This window comes from Crocodylus siamensis, chromosome 5 (genome assembly GCF_052110815.1).
Source record: "Crocodylus siamensis isolate JL-2025a chromosome 5, ASM5211081v1, whole genome shotgun sequence".
In the NCBI taxonomy this organism is placed as follows: domain Eukaryota; kingdom Metazoa; phylum Chordata; order Crocodylia; family Crocodylidae; genus Crocodylus; species Crocodylus siamensis.
Window position 1 is genome coordinate 70,567,235 of NC_143399.1, and position 19,179 is coordinate 70,586,413.

The 19,179-nt window shown below is 47.6% G+C and overlaps 1 protein-coding gene across 1 annotated transcript in view; it reads right to left on the reverse strand.

Moving 5' to 3' along the window:
• The window catches only part of LOC149864214 (uncharacterized), a 35,137-nt gene extending 16,800 nt beyond the window's left edge, over positions 1–18,337 (reverse strand). The window contains exons 1-3 of the mRNA XM_090049763.1: positions 18,235–18,337; positions 18,065–18,141; positions 16,822–17,518 (exon numbers count right to left, since the gene is read on the reverse strand). Of these exons, the coding sequence (XP_089905889.1) occupies positions 16,822–17,518; positions 18,065–18,141; positions 18,235–18,337 (877 nt within the window). The remainder of the gene's footprint in view (positions 1–16,821; positions 17,519–18,064; positions 18,142–18,234) is intronic.
• Positions 18,338–19,179: the final 842 nt, after the last annotated feature.

Below are 19,179 nucleotides of genomic sequence, written 5' to 3' on the forward strand. Positions count from 1 at the left end.
AAATATAGTTCCAAACAGGAATCTTACTCATATGGGTTTGTTTCTATTGAGGTCTCTCAGGGATCAATTCTTGACACTAACACTTACCGACATTTTTACCAATGATTTGGAAGAAAAAAAAATCATGACCGATAAAGTATGTTTACTAAGATTGATAAAGACTGACTGACAACAGATTGAGGAAATAAAAAATAATGAGGAGGGCATTACTACAAAGTGGCATAGTTCACTTGGTAAACAAGCAAACAATATGCATTTTAACATAGAAATGGCAAATCATCCCTTTAGGAGTAATTAATGCAGGACATAATTATAGGTATTCTATCTTGGCAAACAGTGACTCTAAAAAGGAATTGATGGTCACAATAGCAAAGCAGCTGAAGATATACTTCTCACACGATACTGTGTTTGAAAGGGCTAATGCAAACTTTGGATGTACAATCAAGAGAGTGCTGATTAAGAGAAGAGAAGTTATATTACCTCTGCATTTGGCTATTGTATAATCAATACTGGAATAGTGTGCCCTCCACTCAGGAAGGATATTGAGCATTTGGAAGGTTCAGAAAAAAAGTTATGGAAAAAGAATAAAAATTGGAAAACATGCCATGTAGTTATAATCTTAGGAGCTTATTCTATTTAGTTTATCAAAGAGAATTTTGATCAGTCTGTGAGAATTGACACAGGGAACACAAATTTGCAACAGACAAATGTGTAATAATAATCTCATGGTCAGAAGTTGAAGCTATACAAATTTCATCTAGAAACAACTTATAACTTTTAATAATGAATGAGTTAATCATTGGAACAGTTTATCAAGGGTCACATATTCTCCACTGGTGGAAATTTTCTAATCGAGACTAAATGTTTTCCTGAAAGATATGTAGTCAAACAGGAATTAATTCAAACAAACTTTGTGGGCAAAGCAATAAAAGAGATCAGGATTAGTTTTATAAACTATGACACTATAAAATATTTTAAACTGGGAAATACTCAAGGCAGAAATGAGCCAACCAAATAGCCAACACTGTCCCACAGGGACACAATCAGGATCATTGTAAGATTTGGCTTTAAGTATATTCCACAATAATAAAATAGAGAGGTGCTTGAGATAGTCCTGAAACTGACTCTGGAAATTATGTTTCAGAAGAATTAGAGGATTTTTCTGACATCACTATTGAGAATATGCCTGAAATTAGAAACTTATTAGTCTGTACTGTTTTAAATAATTATTTTATATTGCTAGCATATTTGTCATTTATACATGCAATAAATTAACATGCATATTGTTTTCATTTCTACTCATGTAACATTTTAAATTAAATGGGTAAAGAAGCATTTTCCACTACAGAAATGTACTTGACTGTCACTTGACTGTAGATGACTAAAACTAAGCAGCCAGGTACAATTAAGAAATGTGCTGAATACTGACACCTTTTTAACGCTAAATCTTCTGGAAACAAACACATTTGTGGGTGGTTTATTGCATGCAGAAGAAAAAGCCAACACAAAAACCTTACTTGTTTTTCCCCCCTCCCTTGCTTTTCTAGCTACCGAGTTGAGCCTAATCACAATGTCTGTATAAATCAAACAACTGCTCACTTGAAACAAAAAAAAATGTCTGGCATGCAGTTATATTTTGTTTTTAGACTACACGGAGCACAGTTACTGAAAAGCAATGTTTTGTGTCACTATATTTAGTGACACATCTATGTTCCATAACAAGGTCTTTCCAAAGAAAAAGTGGCCACATCAAGTTATGGATCATTTCCATTGCCATTCCATAGCAATGTGTTTTACAGATGTCTGCAAATGAATTCTAGGCTATGCTCTTGCTTCTGAGAAAGAGCTATCTGCCTGGTATTTTAGATATTAAATTTTTTGAAGCATGGTTAGAAGAGAATCCTTTTGAAGTCACTTAGAATCTACAGTGTAACCAAAACCATCAGTTTCTGCTGACCAATGCGTTTGCAAAAGGAATATTGTACATTGCCATTTTTAGTTACACATTGCTGTAGATGATGACAAATGTTTTTTTAATCACTCAATCGCCTATGAAGCCAAATGCAATCTACTTGAAGAATTTAGGATCAGACTCCAAGTCAAAATTTTCCAGCACAAAACTAATCTAAGCTCCTCTACCTCATTTCATGCCCATCAGAGGTACAGGTATTCAGCACCTCTTGGATTCATGATGCATACACATTTCATAATTGTGAACAACAAATAGAAAGCACTCTGTGTCAAAACAGTAGCACCAGAAGCCATCTTTTCAAAGTGTTTATAATACAAATTCTGAAGGCTAGATTATCTACTCCAGTGAAACAGAAATTCGACACCATTAGAGAGCTGGCTATGTGACTGATTTTCCGTCTATCCTAGTCATAGGACACTGATAATGATTTCGCAAGTGTCACCACACTCACATGTTGGAAGCATCAGAGCCAGAAAGTCAGGAACAGATAGAATGATCAATATCAATAAGACCTTGGACACCTGAAGGAGAGCCATAATGGTATTCATTGATGATGTAGTCAGCCATCTGGGCTTGAGCACCACAGCTGAAGTCAGCATATTTGGAGAGGCCGCAAGAGTGCATGTTTGCCTTAAACCATACAATGCCCATACTGAGATGGTTAAGAGCAGCCCAGGCCTTATGCGGAAGCTGCCATTCTGTGGGGCAGAAGCTCTGTTGGGGATGAAGCTCTTTAGTCACAGTTCCTGTGCATTATATGTCCTACTTCACTGATGGGAAATCCATTCTGTAGGTGATGTGCCACCTGCAGATTTGATGAGCTTATTGAGCTCAGTGGAGAACAGGATCTGAGACTTCAGGTGGTAGTTGGTTTTCTGGCTTGTGGCTACTAGGCTGGAGTGCAAAGAATGATTTGGATCTTGGATCTTGAGGACCAGAGTAGCAACTTGTCTCTGAATTTTGGGGAGGGTGGTGGGTAAGGGAATGCCTGAGAGGACTGGTAAGCAGTCAATTGGGGTTAGCATAAGGCATCTGGTAATGGTCCTCATGCTGCTGTTAAGGCTGGAATCCAATAACTTACTGTGCATGCTCCAGCCCCATACTGATACACGGTATTCAGCTGGAGCATATGCAAGAGCCAAAGCTGAGGTGTGAAGTGTTTGGAAACTTGCACCCCAGGTGGTGCCAACAAGGCAACAGATAAGAGCTCCTCTGCTGTTAACCCTACCCTGAACCCCTTCTGGATGCTGGCGGTAAGTAAGGGTCCAGTCCAGCTTGACTCCTAAATAAGTAATGGTGTAACAGTGTTCAAATGTCTAGTCACCAGTCTTGACTTCTATTTCTTTCTTCGCTTGGTTGTTATTTAGGTGGAAGGATGTTTCCACTGTTTTAGCAAGGCTGAGCTGGAGACCCATTTATGGAAGTACTCAGAGAGGGTGTTCATATCTGATGTCAAAATGGATTCAATGGCTTCCCATTGTTTGCTTGATTTGATGAGAGCCAGGTTGTTGGCATAGCCATACTCCTTGGACTGGGTGTCAGGCAGATCGACAATGTACATGTTGAAAAGCAACGGAAAAAGTACCGAGCCTTGTGGGACACCATTCTTAAGATTTCCTGTCCATCAATGGTCTTGAGAGTGAAACTGCATGAGCATAATAATGCTGAGAATCATTTTGGAGGAGCTTGTAGTAGAGGGCATGGAGCAAAAAGTGTCATATGCAGCAGTGAGGTCCACCAATACAGCATTAACCTTCTCCCCGCCTCAAAGCTCTCTTCAGTGTCTTGAGTAAGGAGAGTTACCTGCTTTGCTGTTGACCTTTTGGGTCTAAAACTAGCCTGTTCCTTAAGCTTTTGCAGATAAATTATGGGTAGACTTGGGCATAAATAAGGTGTTCCAGTAGCCTGAATGGAATGCACATGAGGGAACTAGGTCTATAGCCCTTTGCATCATCCTTGGGCTTGTTAGTATTTAGGACTGCAGTGACTGTGGCCTTTCTCCAAATGTGAGGGATCTTGTTGCTTTTGATGCAGTTGGAGATGCACTCACAAAGCCAAATGATCATCATCTCCTCAGAGTTACAAAGAAATTCAGCATGTAGACATCATGCGCTGGTGATTTGTTGGTCATTAAAAGCTTACGGGCTGCCTTAATTTCCTCAGTACTTAACTCTCCAAACAAGTGAGCATTGGGACCATGAGTCTATCAGAGCTGTTTAACTTCTTTCTTTATCTGCCTTGTGAATTCCTTGTCAGGTTTGATGTAGTGACCATTACACACAAGTTGAGCAGCACTGGCATCAGCTTTGACTTCACACTTGCTTACACTTAGTTTCTTCCTGTAAGCTGGTTTATCTTCTGCCAAACTTTCCAGCTGGAGTGTGAGAAGCTAATTGACTTCAATGTTTCTTCCCATCAGGCTTTTCTGACTTTTTTTAGATGGTTGATGAGCTCTGTAGCATCATTCATAGCACACTTAAGTTAACTTATGGACTTCTCAGATCTGGGTGAGCAATGATCTCCAAAGTACTTTCTATCAGCTGAGCACAACTAAAAAGTTATTTGATAGTCTTCCTCTTCCCTGCCATAACATGACTCCAACACATCCTTAGTGCTGAAAGCATTCTGATGGACACAGAAAAGCTGGCTATTCTACACCTACAACCATTGAGGTCTCCCTGCCCCTAGGCAGGTGGAATCCCAAGTAGAATTAATATAACCTGGGGAAGATCTTAATCTATCCTGGGGAAGATCTTAGAAAAGTTTATTAAGGAGGCCATCCTTGATGGACTGGCCCAGGCTAACATTCTAAGGGAGAGCCAGCACAGGTTTGTTGCAGGTAGGTCTTGTTTGACCAATCTCATTTCCTTCTATGACCAGGTGACCTATCACCTGGACAAGGGAGAAGAGATTGATGTCATATATCTTGACTTCAAAAAAGCCTTTGATCTGGTATCCCACGATCACTTCTTGGCCAAACTGGCCAGTTGTGGCCTTGGCTCCACCACGATCCGCTGTCTGGGAAACTGGCCCCATGGTTGGACCCAGAGGGTTGTAATTGATGGCAGTCACTCATCGTGGTGCCCTGTGACCAGTGGGGTCCCTCAAGGCTCTGTCCTGGGACCCATCCTGTTCAACATCTTCATTAATGATGTGGACATTGGAGTCAGGAGTGGACTGGCCAAGTTCGCCGATGACACCAAACTTTGGGGCAAAGCATCCACGCCAGAAGATAGGCGGGTGATCCAGGCTGACCTGGACAAGCTCAGCAAATGGGCGGACGAGAACCTGATGGTGTTTAACACCGAAAAATGCAAGGTTCTCCACCTTGGGAGGAAAAACCTGCAGCTTCCTTATAGGCTCGGCAGTGCTACGTTGGATAGCACTACAGAAGAAAGAGACTTGGGGGTCATCATTGACCACAAGATGAACATGAACCTCCAGTGCGATGCTGCGGCTAGTAAAGTGACCAAAACGCTGGCTTGCATCCATAGATGCTTCTCGAGCAAATCCCGGGATGTCATTCTCCCCTTGTACTTGGCCTTGGTGAGGCTGCAGCTGGAGTACTGCATCCAGTTTTGGGCTCCACAATTCAAAAAGGATGTGGAGAAGCTTGAGGAGCCACGCGCATGATCAGAGGTCAGGAAAACAGATCTTACGATGACAGGCTGAGAGCCACGGGACTCTTTAGCCTGGAAAAGCGCAGGCTCAGGGGTGACCTGATGGCCACCTATAAGTTTATCAGGGGTGACCACCAGGATCTGGGGGAACGTTTGTTCACCAGAGTGCCCCAAGGGATGACGAGGTCGAACGGTCACAAACTCCTGCAAGACCGTTTCAGGCTGGACATAAGGAAGAATTTCTTTACTGTCCGAGCCCCCAAGGTCTGGAACAGTCTGCCAGTGGAGGTGGTTCAAGCACCTACATTGAACACCTTCAAGAGTAAATTGGATGCTTATCTTGCTGGGATCCTATGACCCCAGCTGACTTCCTGCCCTTTGGGCAGGGGGCTGGACTCGATGATCTCCCGAGGTCCCTTCCAGCCCTAATGTCTATGAAATCTATGAAACCTGTCTCACCATCCTATTCATCACTCTGCTCTGGACATAAAATTGAAAGGAAGATCCTTTATTTCAATACTTGTCTTCGGAAGAAATTACCAAGGCATTTAAAGACAAATATTTTTTCTGAGAACTTCACTACCACATTATTGCAAACAGATGCACTGTGTTCTATGAGACTAATTCCATTGAGTTACTGTTTCAAACCACAGCAATCATTTAAATTTTGTTTTGAGAACTAGAACAAAATATTCTGTCAGCTGCAAAAATGGAGAGAGGGAGCAACAGAGAGGAGAGGAGGAGCAATGTCACAGATTTCAAGGGAAGCTGTGCTTTGGGACTCCCAAAACAAGCCTTGTCTGGTCTCCCTCCCAAAAGACCCTCAGAAGCCAGACCTCATGTAACTTTTAGAGAGGCAAACCTTTGACTTCAAGACCCTAGCTCTTTGACCTTAGCTTCCTCAGCTATCTTTAGTACTCCTACCACAGAAAGCTCCTTTTTTACTCAGTTCCTGGGAAGTGGGGATTGGCTCTTCAAAGGTTGGGGGGGAGGGAGGTCATAGCGCTGATGTCCCAAACAGCCCCTCTCCACTTCAAAGAGTCCTAGCACAGATCTCTCTGTCATTCCTGAGAGTCCTGATGTCTCTGTCTTCAGCTCCTTCAAAGCCTCCTTGTTTTTGCTCCTAGGCAGTGTCCCACATTAGAAATAAATGGTAACAAAAATGTAGTACATAACCTGGGGATTAACACTCATCCAATATAATGAAACATGATATTATTGGGAATCAATCAGAGGTCAGAGTCTTGGGCCTGCTGCTAGGCCAAGATTGTTCTTCCCTTGGTATGAAAAGAACATCTAGATGTCCTGATATAAAACTGTCCACAGCAAAAGGTGCTCACACTAAGCCCTCCAAAGCGTTCCCTACAAGAACGCCGAAGTAGACACTTAGATTCTTACGTCACAGTACAGAAATAAAAAATCTTCAAAAATAGGTATTTCCAATGCCTTTACTTAAAAACAGTAACTGTTCTTTAAAAAGCCATGTAAGATAATAATTGATGGGTTCAACACAAATTAGTTGCATATATTACAATACGCACCTACTGTTAAGATACTTAAGAAACGAATGATTGGAAGAAGTATAGTTCTGTAATGCAGATGTGCACAGTGAAACTTCAGCTGAAATGACCTGACTGTCATTGTCAATTAACATTTGCACTCCTAGAGTTTTTTCAAGAGAACTGATACATCATTTGGATATTTAGGTTATGAATGTGCTCTCCTTCCAACCACAAAATGATGCAGAAAGTACATTTCAGAAATACCTTGGCAATTGGAGACAGAAATGTTGTATTAAAGAGGGGTTGTGAAGTACTTAAGAAATTGGTAAATTAGTCTCTTATTGAGCAGTGGGATTCTCTACTGTCAGAACTTTCTGAACTTGTGTAATTACACTGAATGCCTGTAAGTTGGGCATGGCATTAAGTTATGTGATTTTCACATGGCATAGATTGGTCCTGCACATTCCTTTTCTGCTGCCGTTCCAAGAATGCCCTGTAAATCAAGTGTGTGAGGAGGAAAATGGGTGATAGAGAGCCATTTTTATTCCATGGACATAGATTGAAAGAACTCCCCAACTCTCACTTTAGTAATACTCTAAGTTCTGCTTGTGCACAGAATCAGCAGAAAACAGATTTACCCTGGGTCAGAGGTTGTCAACCAGGGGTATGTGCCACCATGCACCATCCCACGCTGCCACGCAGGCACCACCCACCTCCCCATCCCCCCCCACCAGGGGTACACTGATCCAAAAAGGTTGAGAACCCCTTCCCTAGGTCAAGGAATTTGGTGTAAGACAAGCATTGTTCCATATTGCAGTCAGTGCTATAGACCCTGACTCTTTTCAGTCATGTCCACTTTCATATAAGCATTCATTGTATTTCTCATGGTTGCTAATTAAATTAAACTATATGTCATTTTTTGGTAAATGTAACAGAAACCCTAGCCTTTTACTGAAGAGTGGCATGGCCCCTTTAAGGACAGAGTCTTTGTAATGCAGGCAGCCAACAGAGTGGCAGTTAAGGGACAGCCCTGTAGTCAGATCAATTGACAGGGGTGTCACCTGACTGTAAGAGGACTCAGGCCTAAGCTATATAAGCCTGGGCTAGAGCCAGACAGGAAGGCAAGTCCTGAGAGTTGTAGAGTGCGGAGATCCTGACAGCAGCACAGCAGGGCCCCTGAATCCACAGGGGGACTGGAAGAAAGAAGCTCTGCAGGCCTGGGAACATGGAAGAGTTACTTGTGGGTAGGGTGCAAGAGACTTGTTATGCAAGCAAATGGTTTTTTATTTTATGTTAAGCCCAGAGAGGGTTTGGGTGCCTAGCAGAAGGCTGAAGTGTTTTAAGTTACACCAGTGGCTTGGGTTTGGGACTAAAGGGGTAGTCCTATTAATGTCCTAGGGGTACATGCTTGCCTTGAGCCCTGAGAGGGGCAGGATCAAGGCTGAGCAGGTGCAGAGCCTGGAGCGAGGCAAAGCATGGGGCCACAGAACCCAGAGGCTGGAAATGGGCAGAGTGTGGACTCACAGATCCCGAAGCCTGAAGTCAAATGGAGAGAAGAGCCAGGGGCCTGATGCCCAAGAGGGTAAGACCAGGACTTGGGTCCAGGAGTCATATCTGGAACAGTGGGCCTTGGCTATAGGACCAGCCAGAGTAGTGGGGCAGAGGCCAGGAATGCTAAAAATCCAACAAGGGAAGGAAGGCTTGAAGTGGCTTAGAGATATAGCGAAAAGCGTCCCACCCGATTTGTGACTCAAAACACATACAAGGTATGGGGAATAGCATAGGGCCATGCCATCAGCCCATTAGGTGTTGACCCCCAGTACCTGGGGAACATTAGTGTAAGTTCAGGGCAGCCTCCCATACTTTAATAATAATTTACAGCAATGTGTGGTGGGAGCAGGAAGTGTGGACTGCCCCAAAAGGAGGGTGCAAGAAATTTTCTTGGCCTCCAGGGGCTTCACAGCCACCTGTGGAGGTGATGTCCTGCTATGGCAGGGATGGGCAAAGTCCAGCCCCTGGGCCAGATTTGGCTAGCAGTGAACTCCCTTTCCCAGCAGCTTCTGCCCACATGGCTGGGCCTGGTTTTCATTGAAACCCCAGCTGCAGCTATGCTGTGATTGCACAAGGATCGGGTTGCCATGGAGACAAGCCCTAGCTGTGCTGGCAGGGCAGAGCAGGGCAGGGAGCTTTGTTGATTTTGTGGTGGGGCATTCCCACCTGGGATCTTGTTTCATAGTTTCATAGTTTCTAGGGTCAGAAGGGACCTGAGTAGATCATCTAGTCCAACCCCCTGCCATGGCAGGAAAGAGTACTGGGGTCAAACGATCCCAGCAAGATGTTCATCTAACCTCCTCTTAAAAACCCCCAGGGTAGGAGCCTGCACCACTTCTCTTGGAAGCTGGTTCCAGACCCTAGCCGCCCTGACTGTGAAGTAGCGCCTCCTGCTATCTAACCTAAACCTACCCTCTGCCAGCCTGTGACCTTTATTCCTGGTCACTCCTGGCAGTGCTCAGGGGAACAGGGACTCCCCCAATGCCTGCTGATCCCCTCTGACTAGTTTATAACAGGCAACAAGATGCCCCCTCAGCCTTCTCTTTTGGACGCTGAACAGGTTCAGGTCCCACAGCCTGTCCTCATAGGGCCTTCCCTGTTGTCCCCTGATCATACGAGTGGCCCTCCTCTGGACCCTTTCCATTCTGTCAACATCCCTCTTGAAGTGTGGCACCCAGAACTGGATGCAGTACTCCAACTGTGGCCTGACCAGTGCCGCATAGAGGGGGAGGATCACCTCTCTGGACCTGCTCGAGATACATCTGTGGGTGCATGACAAGGTGTGGTTGGCCTTCCTGACTGCATCCCCACACTGCCGGCCCATGTTCATCTTGGAGTCAATGATGACCCCCAGATCCCTTTCTGCCTCCGTGCTGACAAGAGGGGAGTTCCCTAACCTGTAGGTATGGTGCTGGTTGTTCCTCCCCAAGGTGCATCACTTTGCACTTGTCTGTGTTGAAACCCATCCTATTGTCATCCACCCGCCCTTGTAACCTGTCAAGGTCTGATTGTAGCCTGTTGCATCCTTCCAGTGTGCCCACGTCCCCCCACATCTTAGTATCATCAGCAAATTTAAACAGGGTGCTTTTTACCCCCTCGTCCAAATCACTGATGAAGATGTTGAACAGTGCGGGCCCGAGGACCGAGACTTGCGGAACCCCACTGCCCACGTCCTTCCAGGTTGAGAAGGACCCATCCACTACCACCCTCTGGGTGCAGCCCTCCAGCCAGTTGGCGACCCATTTGACTGTGTGGGTGTCTACACCACAGTCCCCCAGTTTCTTAATGAGAACGGGGTGAGAGACAGTGTCAAAAGCCTTCCGGAAGTCCAGGAAGACTATATCCACTGCTACCCCTGCATCTAATGATCTGGTGATTTGACTGTAAAAGGCCACCAGGTTGATCTGACAGGACCTGCCACTGATGAACCCATGTTGGTTGCCCCTAATCATGCAGTCCCCTGCTGGCCCCTCCTGGATGTGTGCCAGCATAATTTTCTCAAACAGCTTGCCTAGGATTGAGGTAAGACTAACCGGCCTATAGTTTCCCGGGTCCTCCTTCCTGCCTTTTTTGAAGATGGGAACCACATTGGCCCTCTTCCAGTCCTCCGGTACCTCACCAGAGCACCACAAGTGCTCGTAAAGCCATGCCAGGGGACTTGCACTAACCTCGGTCAGTTCCTTTAGAACTCTAGGGTGAAGATCATCCAGACTGGCTGACTTAAATATGTCCAACCCCTCCAGAAGCTCCCTAACTAAATCCTCGCTAACCCATGGCCCAGGTGTGCCTCCCCCCGGGGCCCGAGGAGGGCCCAGCGGGGAGGTGACTGTTCTGGTCCCTTCTTAGGAAGACAGAGGCAAAGAAATCGTTACACATGTTAGCCTTGCCATCTGGTGTGACGACCAAATTTCCCAACGCGTCCTGCAAGGGCCCCACATTACCCGGGACCTTCTTTTTACCCCCTTAAAAAAGGACTTCTTATTGTCCTTAATCTGGAAGCTAGTCCCAGTTCCATCTCTGCCTTGGCCTTCCTAACTACCCGCCTAAATCTCCGAGCAACTACAGAATAGTCCTCCCTGGACTATCGTGGTGGGGGCAGCTTAGTTTGAGGCCAGGGCAGAGCTATGATCTGCAGCCTGCATGCTCAGGGCAGGGGCCCGCAGGCAGCAGATTGTGACTCTGCCCTGGCTCCTTGCAGTGGCACCAGCATGGTCCCGAGCCGAGGCAGAGCTGCAATTTGCTGCCTGTGTGCCCCTTCCCTGAGCTTGAAGGCAGAAGATCTCAGCTCTGTCTGGCTCCGGACCAAGCTGCAGGATCCCAGTGGCTCTGGAGAAGCCTCCTGCCCTGCCTTGCCGCACACCCTGCCACAGTGGCTGGGGCCAGTCTTCATGGCAACCCCAGCCTTCTGCACTGTGGCTGGGGTCTCTAAGGAGACTGGCTTCAGTCATGTGGGATGGGGTTGCTGGGAAATGGAGTCTGGCTGCTGGCTGGATCTGACATTTTGCCCAGCCCTGTGCTACAGTAAACCTTAACAGTATCTTATTAATCTTTTCACAAGGTTCTAAAGGGGTGTGAGTCTTGGCCTTCTGTTTGTGTCCCTAGTTCTTAAAGGCATATGGGTACTTTAACCAACCTTGTTTTTTGAAGACCGGTTTTCGTCCTATATTTGAACCAGCTCCCCAAGCTTTCCCAGCTCCTTTCTATCCTTCAGTAGTCTCTGCTTCTTTCCCCTTTAGGGACAGAGCAAGAATGAAGCCTTCAGCTAGGCTGAAAATGAACACAGGTCTTTTCTTCTTTTGAACAAGAAGAGAAAGACAGGATGTAAACAAATATGATCTTTACACCCTTTTGAACAAGGGAAAAGCAAGGGAAATGGACAGAGGCATTGGATTCCATTCTTCTTAGGGCAAAGACAAAGTAAAGTCAGGCAATTGGTTAAGAAAATCTAAAAACAAACAGTTTTTAAACCCAAGAAAATAGGCTTGCATGGAAGATACAGGCATTCCCTTAGTGAGGCACAGACATTGTTCAGCTGAGCTGCCCAGCAACCCACCTCCTCATGCTTTGATTTCACTTGTTTTGTTTTCTTGCTGCCTTCTTAAAAGCTAATGGATCCAATTATTTGTAGTACTGCCTTTTAATTCTTAACCTAGTGCCAGACTTTCAAACTGAACATGTACATCTATGTTCTGATTCTTCTGGGTTGCTACAGAAAGTATGTGTGTGAAATATATTACTTATCTCCACTAGTTTATATTAAGTTTCTGGTGCAACTAGATATTCATTTTGTGATCTACAGTTTAACTGGATACATTTTATCAAAACTGAAAATATCCTTTATATCCAGGTGACAGCATATGCTTCTAGGAATGTGCTTTAATCTAAACAGTTACCTGGCTACTGTGCATTGTTCATTTTTATTTTGTATTTCTTGGTTGAGATACTTCATATGGAATAAGCAGAAGCTATTGATCAGTTAATGAGTAATGTCTTGCAAGAAACATAGTATAAGTACATATATAAGTTAGCTAGGATATGTAACACTCACATTAGTTTGGACAATTTTTTTTTTTTGGAAAGAACACTGAAGAATGTGTGCACATTCAGTGGTAAATATGGATTTGTACCCCAGTATGTATATGTGTATGTGTATGTATGTGTATGTATGTATGTGTATGTACATATGTGTATGCATATGTATATGTGTATGTGTGTGTGTATGTATTATACATTAGGTATTATGCATGAAAGTTGACAGCTCTAACAAAATAGCATTGACCAATATGGCAATTCGGCTCATTCTCACACAGGGAATGTGGAAAAAAAGATTTTTCCTTGGTCAGGAAATGAACTGGAGACAGATTCCCAGAACAAAAGGAATCCAGAGCTGAGACCCAAGAACTCCAAGATATCTATGTAATGTAAGTTATAAAAATGTAAGTTGTTTCTGTAACTCAGTAGGGAAGCCCATCCAACTTGCTCAAGCATGAAGTTGGTTGACCAAAAATGGTAGGCTATTGTTTTGAAATAATTTTTCTCTAATGCTTTGTTTTGTTTCCTGAATCAACTTATTTTATGACAGCTGCTCAGCTTTATATACATCTAGTCACTGTCTCCTAAAGGGAAGAAATCCTTGATTGACCTGTTGCTTGGTTGGCATAAATAATGTACTGCACTCAAATTCAAGGAGAACTTCCACCATAAACGTAGAATCATAGAATCCTAGAAAATTAGGGTTGGGAGGGACCTCAGAAGTTATTTTAGTCCATCCCCTTGCTCAAAGCAGGACCATCCCCAACTAGGTCATCCTAGCCATGGCTTTGTCTAACTGGATTGTAAAAACCTCCAAAGATGGAGACTCTACCTCTCTAGGTAATCCATTCCAATGCTTTACCACCCTCCTAGCGAGAAGGTTTTCTCTAATATCCAATGTAAACTTCCCTTGCTACAACTTGAGATCTTGTTCTCCTTGAAACTCCTTGTTCTGTCATGTGCCATCACTGAAAACAGTCTATCTTCATCCTCTTTCGAACCACCCTACAGGTAGTTAAATGCTGCTATCAAATCCTTCCTCAGTCTTCTCTTCTGCAGACTAAAATAGTTTCATAGTTTCATAGTAGCTAGAGTCGGAAGGGACCTAGGTAGATCATCTAGTCTGACCCCCTGCCTTGGCAGGAAAGAGCACCAGGGTCAGATGACCCCGGCAAGGTGCTCATCTAACTTCCTTTTAAAAATCCCCAGGCTAGGAGCCTGCACCACTTCCCCTGGAAGCTGGTTCCAGGCCCTAGCCACCCTGACTGTGAAGTAGCGCCTCCTAATATCTAATCTAAACTTACCCTCCGCCAGCTTGTGACCGTTATTCCTGGTCACTCCTGGCAGTACACGGGGGAACAGGGACTCCCCCAATACCTGCTGATCCCCCCTGACCAGTTTGTAGCAGGCCACAAGGTCCCCCTTAACCTTCTCTTGTGGAGGCTAAACAGGTTCAGGTCCCGTAGCCTCTCCTCATAAGGCCTGCCCTGCTGACCCTTGATCATATGAGTGGCCCTCCTCTGAACTCTTTCCATATCGTTCACGTCCCTCTTGAAGTGTGGCGCCCAGAACTGGACGCAGTACTCCAGCTGCGGCCTGACCAGTGCCGCATAGAGGGGGAGGATCACCTCCCTGGACCTGCTCGAGATGCATCTGTGGATGCATGACAGGGTATGGTTGGCCTTCTTGACTGCCTCCCCACACTGCCGGCCCATGTTCATCGTGGAGTCAATGACGACTCCAAGATCCTTTTCCATCTCCGTGCTGGCAAGAGGGGAGTTCCCCAACCTGTAAGTGTGGTGCCGGTTCTTCCTCCCCATGTGCAACACCTTGCACTTATCAGTGTTAAACCCCATCCTATTCTCATCCGCCCACCGTTGCAACCTGTCAAGGTCAGCTTGTAGCCTATTGCACCCTTCTAGTGCACCCACATCCCCCCACATCTTAGTGTCATCAGCAAACTTGAACAGGGTGCTTTCTACCCCCTCATCCAAGTCACTGATGAAGATGTTGAACAGTGCGGGCCCGAGGACCGAGCCCTGCGGAACCCCACTGCCCACGTCCTTCCAGGTCGAGAAGAACCCATCCACTACCACCCTCTGGGTGCGGCCCTCCAACCAGTTGGCGACCCATTTGACCGTGTGGGCATCGACACCACAGTCTCCCAGCTTTTTGATGAGGACAGGGTGAGAGACAGTGTCGAAAGCCTTCCGGAAGTCCAGAAAGACTACATCCACAGCAACCCCTGCGTCTAATGATTTGGTGACCTGATCGTAAAAGGCCACCAGGTTGGTCTGACAAGACCTGCCACTGATGAACCCATGTTGGTTGCCCCTGAACATGCATTCCCCCGCAAGGCCCTCCTGGATGTGTGCCAGGATAATTTTTTCAAAGAGCTTACCCGGGATTGAGGTAAGACTAACTGGCCTGTAATCTCCCGGGTCCTCTTTTTTTCCCTTTTTGAAGATAGGGACCACATTGGCCCTCTTCCAGTCCTCCGGCACCTCGCCAGAGCACCACGAGTGCTCATAGAGCCGCGCCAGGGGTTCCGCAATGACCTCGGCCAGTTCCTGTAGAACCCTAGGGTGAAGATCGTCCGGACCAGCAGACTTGAACACGTCCAGCCTCTCCAGAAGTACCCTAACTAACTCCTCGCTAACCCCTGGCCCAGGCGTGTCTCTCCCGGGGCCCGAGGGGGGCCCAGCAGGGAGGTGGCTGAACTGGTCCCTACTTAGGAAGACAGAGGCAAAGAAATCGTTAAATATGTTAGCTTTATCATCTGGCGTGATGACTAAGTTGCCCATCGTGTCCTGCAGGGGCCCCACATTACCCGGGACCCTCTTTTTACCCCCTATGTATTTGAAGAAGGACTTCTTATTGTCCTTAATCCGGGAAGCTAGTCCTATCTCCATCTCTGCCTTGGCCCTCCTGACTGCCCCCCTACATCCTCGGGCGACTGTAACATAGTCCTTCTTGGTGATGACCCCATCTCTCCATTGGGTATATGCCTCCCTTTTAGCAAGGAGACATTCCCGGATGCTCTTAGTGAGCCATGGGGGTTTATGTGCCCTCCTGCTCCCTTTGACCCTTGTTGGGATTACCTCCCTTTGGGCATGGAGGATCGTCTCCTTAAGGAGCAACCACTCACCTTCAACATCTGATTCCCTTCCCCTCTGGGTCCTCAGCGCTTCCCCAACGATCCTCCTTAGCTTGTTGAAGTCAGCCCTCCTAAAGTCTAGGGCTGTTGCCTTGCTGCAGCCCTTTGCCACCTTACGCTGGATGGTGAATTCCAGCAAGCGATGATCACTGTCTCCCAGGTGGCCCATCACCCGCAGCCCCCTCACCAGGTCATCACCCGTGGCCAGCACCAGGTCCAACAAGGCGTCTCCCCTGGTGGGACTGTGCACCTCCTGGGTTAGATGGAGGTCCTGCACTCTGGCTAAGAACCGACGTGAGCGATCAGACTTGGCTGACTGCTCCTCCCAGCAGATGTCTGGGAATTTCAGGTCCCCCATGATGACCACATCCTTAGCCCTCACTGCCTCTGTGAGCTGACCTAAGAATTCCTGGTCGAGCTCTTCTCCCTGGTTGGAAGGTCTATAGTAGACTCCCACCGTTAAGTCTCTCTCCCCTGGACTGCCTTTTACTCTAACCCAGAGCACCTCAGAGTGCCCCCCCCACCCCCTTGCTAATTAACGAGGAAGTATATTCCTCCTGGATGTAGAGTGCTACTCCTCCACCTTTCCTTCCTATCCTGTCCCTCCTGTATAGCCTATAGCCCTTGACCCTCACCGCCCAGTCATGCGATGAGTCCCACCACGTTTCTGTGATCCCTACTATGTCAGGGCTGGTGACAGCTAGGAGGAGGGCGAGTTCCTCCTGCTTCTTCCCCATACTTCGAGCATTCGTGTAGAGGCAATTGAGGCCTCCAACGGTTGTGCCCACTGACCCCCTAGTCTCAGCAATGCCCCGTCCCCCATCACTTACCTGTTTCTCCCTTTTGACCATTGGTCTGGGCTCGCTGGCTGTTGCTGGGCCTGGTAGTTCATCATCTCCTCCGCCCTCATCTTCCCCCTCCCCCGACGAGCCTAGTTTAAAGCCTGCCGAAGGAGGTTCACCAACCTGGAAGAGAACACATGCTTACCTTTAGGGGAAAGGTGGAGCCCATCCCATCCCAGCATGTCTCTCATCACGATGTGCCGGTCATGGCTGAGGAAGCCAAAGCCCGCCTCGAAGCACCATTCCTGTAGCCTCCAGTTGGTCTCCGCTATGCACATCTCGTGACGTCTGCCTCGACCGCTCACTGGCAGGATGGAAGAGAAGACCGCCTGTGCGCCCATCTCCCTCAGCACGCCTCCCAGAGCATGGTAGTCCTCCATCAGGCAATCAGGGGCTCTCCTGGCCGCATCGTTAGTACCCACATGGACAAGGACCATGGGGTAATAATCGGTGGGCTGGATGATGGACTGGAGCACCCCCTTCACATCCTGAATCTTCGCTCCGGGCAGGCAGTAGACCTCACGTGCTGAGGGATCCTGGCGACAGATGGGGCCCTCCGTACCTCTCAGGATGGAGTCACCAATCACGATGACGCGACGCTTCCTCCTCTTAGGCCTCTTGACTCCCGCCGCCCGCACAGGACATTGTGTGCGCAAAGTCTCCTCCCTGGAATCTTCCACTGCTCCCTCCTCCTCCAGGGCTGCCAGGGCCTCATATCTGTTCTCCAGATGGACAGGAGGAACTGGTGCCGCAACATGGTTAATAGCCCTGGCGCGGGAGACCGTCTGCCACTCAGCAGTGGAGGGCTCATCCCGGGCTGCCCTCTCCTCTGTCGTACCACCCTGCAGAGAAAGAAAATACCTATCAATTTCCTCCTCTGCCTCACGGATTCCCCTCAGCCTGCTAACCTCCTCCAGGAGCTCCTGCACCCACTCCTCCAGGGTCCTAAGGCGGATACCTACAGGACAGGTGCAGGAGTCCCCAGTCCCTGCCCCCCCAGACCTTGCCGGGCAGTTCCCGCAGGCCAGGGGGTTGGAGGACGGCAGCCCCCCCGAGGGCTCTGTCTGGGTGGAGGCCTCGGACAAGCCCCGGGAAGGCCGCGCCCCCCGGGCAGGGGCCCTGGCAGAACTCCGTGTCGACACCATCGCAGGAGTTGCTGCCCTTACTAGCAGAGCAGGGGTCAGCCTCTGGGCCCCGCCTGCTCGCCCGCCGGCACGAACGCCGCCGCAAACACCGGCGCGCTCTTACAGACCGCGCCTGTTTGCGCGCTCTGTTCGCGCGGCTCGGGAGCGCGGCTCCCTACTGGCTCGGCTAAGAGGGACCCGGGGGGCTTCCCCTCCAGATCCGGCTCAGCTGCGCCGGCCCCTCAGTCCCTCAGCCCCACTTACCTTAGGGGGATCAGCTGCTGCTGCCCCCTCAGCTGCTCCGCTCACCGCTGCCGCTGCTACTGCTGCACTCTCCTCCGCTCCGGGTCCAGAAAGGAGGCACACGTGTGGGAAGGACACACGTGCGCCTGTGTCCATCTTCTCCCCACTGCTCCTGACCCCCTGGGGCTCACCTTCTTCTGTAAACTGTTCTGACTGGTGCAGTACTCTGGGTGCTGACTTTGCCTGTGGAGATTGAGGTAAAAAAGGCATTGGATACTTCAGCCTTTTCCTCATCCCATGTCACTAGGTTGCGTCTCCCATTTGCTAAGGCACCTATATTTTCCCTGATCCTCCTCTTGTTACTAACATACTTGTAGAAATCATTCTAGTTTCTCTTCATGTCCCTTGCTAGCTGCAAGTCCAATTGCACATGGTCTTCCTGATTTCATCCCTGCATGCCTGAGAAATAGTCTTATACTCCTCCCTAGTCATCTATCCAAGCTTCCACTTCTTGTAAGTTTCCTTTTTGTGTTTTTTCTTCCTGAAGAGTTCCCTGCTAAGCCAAGCTGGTCTTCAGCCATACTTGCTGTCCTTTCTGTATATCAGGATTGTTTGCTCTTGTGTCCTCAGTAACTTTTCTTTAAACTACAGCCAACTCTTCTGGACTCTTCTCCCTGTCAAACTGACCTTCCAGGGTATCCCTGCCTATGAGTTCCCTGGGTGACTTGAAGCCTACTTTTCTGAAGTCTAGGGTCCATACTCTTGCTTTTCTTCCTTTCTTTCCTCAGGATCCCAAATTCAATCATCTTGTGTTCGCTTCTGGCCAAGTCGCCATCCACTACTACATTCCCCAACAATTCTTCCTTGTTTGTGATTAGCAGGTCAAGAAGAGCACACCTAGTTGGCTTCTCCAGTTGGCTTCACACCTAGTTGTACACTGTCATATTGCTGTCTTAGCAAATGTCAGGGTGATTGAAGTCCCCCATGAGAACCAGGGCCTATGATTGGGAAACATACACTCCCTGTTTAAAGAAAGCCTCATCCATCACATCCTCCTGGTCTGATGGTCTGTTGAAGACATCCCCCATGACATCACCCTTGTTGCTCTCCCCTCTTACCCTAACCCAGAGACTTGC